The following is a 4,097-nucleotide window of genomic DNA, read 5'->3' as shown; positions in this document are numbered from 1 at the left end:
CGGGCGTGGATTGGGAGTCTGCTGATTGTAGTGATCCAAATGTCGATTGGTACTCCAGTGTCGACTGATAATCGATGTCCGACTGTTGGTAACTCAATACCCCAAGGAGCTCAATGTGATACAAGGTTACGGCGGGAAGGACGTGCTTATGATAGCACAAAGATACAGTACGCACTACATAGTATGTAGTACATACTGAATCTTTGTGAATCACAAATTGTGATTGCATCTTTGTATCGTGTATCTGCGTACCACCCAGGTACAAGAAGACAATGGTTAGGATCTCGATTAACATAACAACGATATGACCTATACGAGCTACAACCTACAGACCTATCGACACGATGATACACAATCCATCCTTCCGCAAGTTTATACTGGCACTCAACGACGTTGCTAGTTGTGCAGCACGTTGAGTCAACGTGCTGCACCGTGGAATGTAGATGGCCTGTGTCCGATATATGGCTCAAGTGCTATAACTCTATTGGTGTTTCCCAGTTCATACTGATCGTGTTTGCAATGTGGAAAATGATGCATGAGGAGCGATGTGATATGATCAGTGATGAGCGATTCAAACTTTCTGACTGAGGGCGATTCTCTTACTTTTCTGGCAGCAGGTCGGGCTTGATTTTACCGTCAGTGATATCAGAAAGGTTCGAGGAAGAAGCAGCGTGAGTCCGGGGGGCTGACTACGGGTGCGTGAAAAAGCTCGAGTTGCTCTCTGACTAGTAGACGCAAGAGTGGGTGTCATAGGAGTGAGTGAAGGACGCACTGATACTCGTGATGTTACGTTACATTACATCAAGCGAGATCCAAATGACTAATACCAACAATGTGCAACTGTGTGCGCTCCAACTTGATCGACTCTATCATAGCTGCTGGAAGTGCGCACAAACAGAGTATTCAGGGATACTGCTTCCCATGTACCATCAGCAGTGCAAGCTTCTTGCAGCAAGAAGCACCGACAACAAGATTGTAGAATAAGGAAACACAGAGTAAGAAAAAGAATGGTTCACTTCTCAAGGTGTTTCCGTTAGCCTCGACCAACATAGGGCTCACGCGTTATGCGTTAGCGTGCAAGCTGAGTATCATCTCAGCATTTCCCTCCCATTCAAGTTCAGGGGTTTATAGGCCAAAATGCGCAGTCTCGTCGGTGCTATCCTCGTCCTCGTCGTTCACCCCATTCTCCAGGCTAAGCCGAACGGGGAATATTGCGGTACCCGAATCGCCATGCTGGGCGTAGCCTACTACGACATATTCGTGACGACTAAGGATATCGACATATGGGCTTCTTGGAATCGATCTTATGGTGGCGATCGATATGAGTATCGTTATGGCTATACCGGTTCTTTGCCCTACTCCTACGTTGAATCGACCCACACGTTAACAGTGCTTGACACGGCCGCGGTGGCAAGGCTCATAAGAAAGATAAGAATGGGCGTGCCGGTAGCAGCTCTCACTTATTACGCTTTTCATGATAAAACTCTCTACATGACAGCTCTCTACAATCAGCCTCTGCCCCCATGCAATATGGCTCTCATGACTCATGAGCCATGAGAATCCGTGTGTCTGCGCGATCTCCGCTCGACACTTATCGTCACTCGCATAGCGATGATACAGGTGTCCTCTACAGAGCTTGTATTTCTGTATCTCGTATCTCTGCTACTCACCAGTGGTGAATCACTGGTGCTCAGATCGCTGAGTGATCTGAGCACTTCTCGTGGCAGTTTCATTATCATCATTAACTCTACTCTGGTCGACCTATTCCATCAACATCTTGGACTACGATAACTACTATTCATTTCAAGAGCGAACGCTCGCTGGGGTGGTTCCATATATCCCCAATGATGCTTGCGTATCAGTCGCATGCAGCGGGAGCTCGAGCTGCTCGCCGAGGATTTTGATCCAGGTTGTCTTTCGTTTTCTCAAAGGTTAACGCTATTTTTGTTGATTAGTTCCGACAAATGCTCCGTCACACGAGGAACCCGCAATGAACGGTTCACTGAAGGCAGGGTGGCTGAAAATTTTCATAGTGAATTACTTCCGGAGTGTTTCAGTGAAATATTTCACTATCAGCGAGATCTCCATTCGGGGAGGGAAGTTTCCGTCAAAAACTAGTGCCTGAGGACTCTCATTGAAAATCACGGGCCTATTTCACAAGAAACGCTCCTTAAGACGCACCTTGAGTTCAAGAGCAAGGAGCCTTAGTAAGGCTGCCTCACACCTTACGCGAGGTGCTTTCACTGCAGTTGCCCCCCATGCCTCTTATGCTCCTAAATTTTAGGTTCACCTCGTGGAACCCAATAAGGAGCACGAGGAGCACCTAAACGATCACCGACGCGCATGGAAGAGTCGAAGCAGTGTTTCAATATAGCCAAAAATAAGGTTATTGCCATTGAAATTCAATAATTGAATAGATCATCCGCGGGCGAGACGCGCGGGCTGGTGGGAAAAAGCGGAGCGAATCCGCCGTAGATGATAAGGCGGGTGCGATAAGGTGCCGTAAAGTACCTCCGGAGCAGTCCTACGGCACCTCACATAAGGGTCGCAAAGAGGGGGTCAAAAATCCCTCCTATGAAATCGCCTTACGTGAGGAGGCCCTGCTGGCGCCTTGTAGGGTAAGGAGCCTTACGGTGAGGAGCCTTATGCCACCTTACCTTGCTCCTACTCCCCGAATCTTAAGGATGTGAAAGCGCCTTACACTCAAACCGTGAGGTACCTGGCATTTTTTGCTCCTTGTAAGGGCTTGTGAAAAAGGTTCCACGAGTGGAATTGGTCCTATTAACAGCGATATTGTTCAGTAGAAATGGGGAAAATCGAGAAGTGGGGAGAATGGGAGGAGTCCCGGTTGTAATCGTAGTTTAGCTCCAGGAGTTACAGTAACTCCGTTACTGAAGTAACACGACTCTACTGAAGTAACTGAACGGTACACGACTGAAGTTACTCAGTTGCTTCAGTGGTGGCAACGAAATTGATCTTAGGATGCGAAATTGATATATTAACAGCGTGTGAAATTCCCAATGACATGGAGGACGCGATGGACAGATGTAGCTGATTGGCCGATATAGCCAACGGAAAGTATGGCGCATCGCCCACAGCAGATGCCGCTGAGAATAGCTGGTGAGATTCCTAGGTCACAGACTGTTCAGAACAGCCTATAACGCAGGAGCAGCTCACTTCGTGAGCCTCACGACGTCGTAGTGACAATCAGCTGCTAGACAGATCGAACCGCAGAGCGGTGGTTACTGTGGACAGACCCAGGGAGTGTGACTCGCCGAACTCCACTAGAATGACTCCAGTCAGCGGTCACCTATCATGGCTGAGAAGCCTACCAACGAATACCATCTAAGCCTCTCTACGGACTTATCTTGAAATATCGGAGACGAATTCTAGCCCTGCTACCTCCATATCGAGGGATTAAGCTGGGAGATGCGCGAAAGATCAGCCAAGTCTAAATCACCAGACAACCAAGTTGGTTGAACCAACCCCATGGCATGATAATCAAGCTTTGGTCATCTGTATCGCCCGGGTATGTGCACTAGCTTGAAGCTAGTAGCTTCGGATGTGCGCAAGATGCTCCTCTGGCTTATCACAGGCTTATCGAACAATCACACATTCAACCTCTCCTTCGTCGTGTAGGAGTGGGAAATTTCTCTACCATTCGAATTTCACTCTCGTCGATCAGCCGTAGTTGATCCCTGCCAGGAAAGCAGGGTGGCTGAAGGCTGAGGAAGAATCATTCTTCCCTTCCCCAATAATTCCCGTTTTAGTTCCCGGGAATAATGACTGGTCAAAAAGGGGAATAATAGGCCTTATTTGGGGAATTATTGTACAAAATCGTCTTTTTCTCCAACATCACCCCAAAAGAAAGTCCGAAAGCATACATAGGCGTCTTAGGAAACCTTCTCGGCCGTAAGGCCGAAAAAAATACGAGCTTTCTCGCATCCTGTCACTTTTTTTGATATCGAACGTCACTGACGTTACGTCAGGGCGAGCGCGCGCGAGATGTTCGCAATTCGCAAGTTGCACAACGGGCCAGTAACTGGCCGCCAGTGACGTTGCGTTCATACCCCACTGGTCCCAGTACCTCATCGTGG

At 48.2% G+C, this 4,097-nt stretch overlaps 1 protein-coding gene across 1 annotated transcript in view; it reads right to left on the bottom strand.

Annotated features, from left to right (window-relative positions):
• Positions 1 to 3,893: 3,893 nt before the first annotated feature.
• The window catches only part of Pmar_PMAR011820 (hypothetical protein), a gene marked incomplete at both ends in the record, with an annotated part of 1,251 nt that continues 1,047 nt past the window's right edge, over positions 3,894 to 4,097 (bottom strand). The window contains one exon of the mRNA XM_002773911.1: positions 3,894 to 3,946. Coding sequence (XP_002773957.1) covers positions 3,894 to 3,946 — 53 coding nt within the window. The remainder of the gene's footprint in view (positions 3,947 to 4,097) is intronic.

This window comes from Perkinsus marinus (assembly GCF_000006405.1).
Source record: "Perkinsus marinus ATCC 50983 genomic scaffold scf_1104296958712, whole genome shotgun sequence".
In the NCBI taxonomy this organism is placed as follows: Eukaryota; Perkinsozoa; order Perkinsida; family Perkinsidae; genus Perkinsus; species Perkinsus marinus.
Note: the sequence above shows the minus strand (reverse complement) of the source record. Positions and strands in the feature narration are given on the sequence as shown.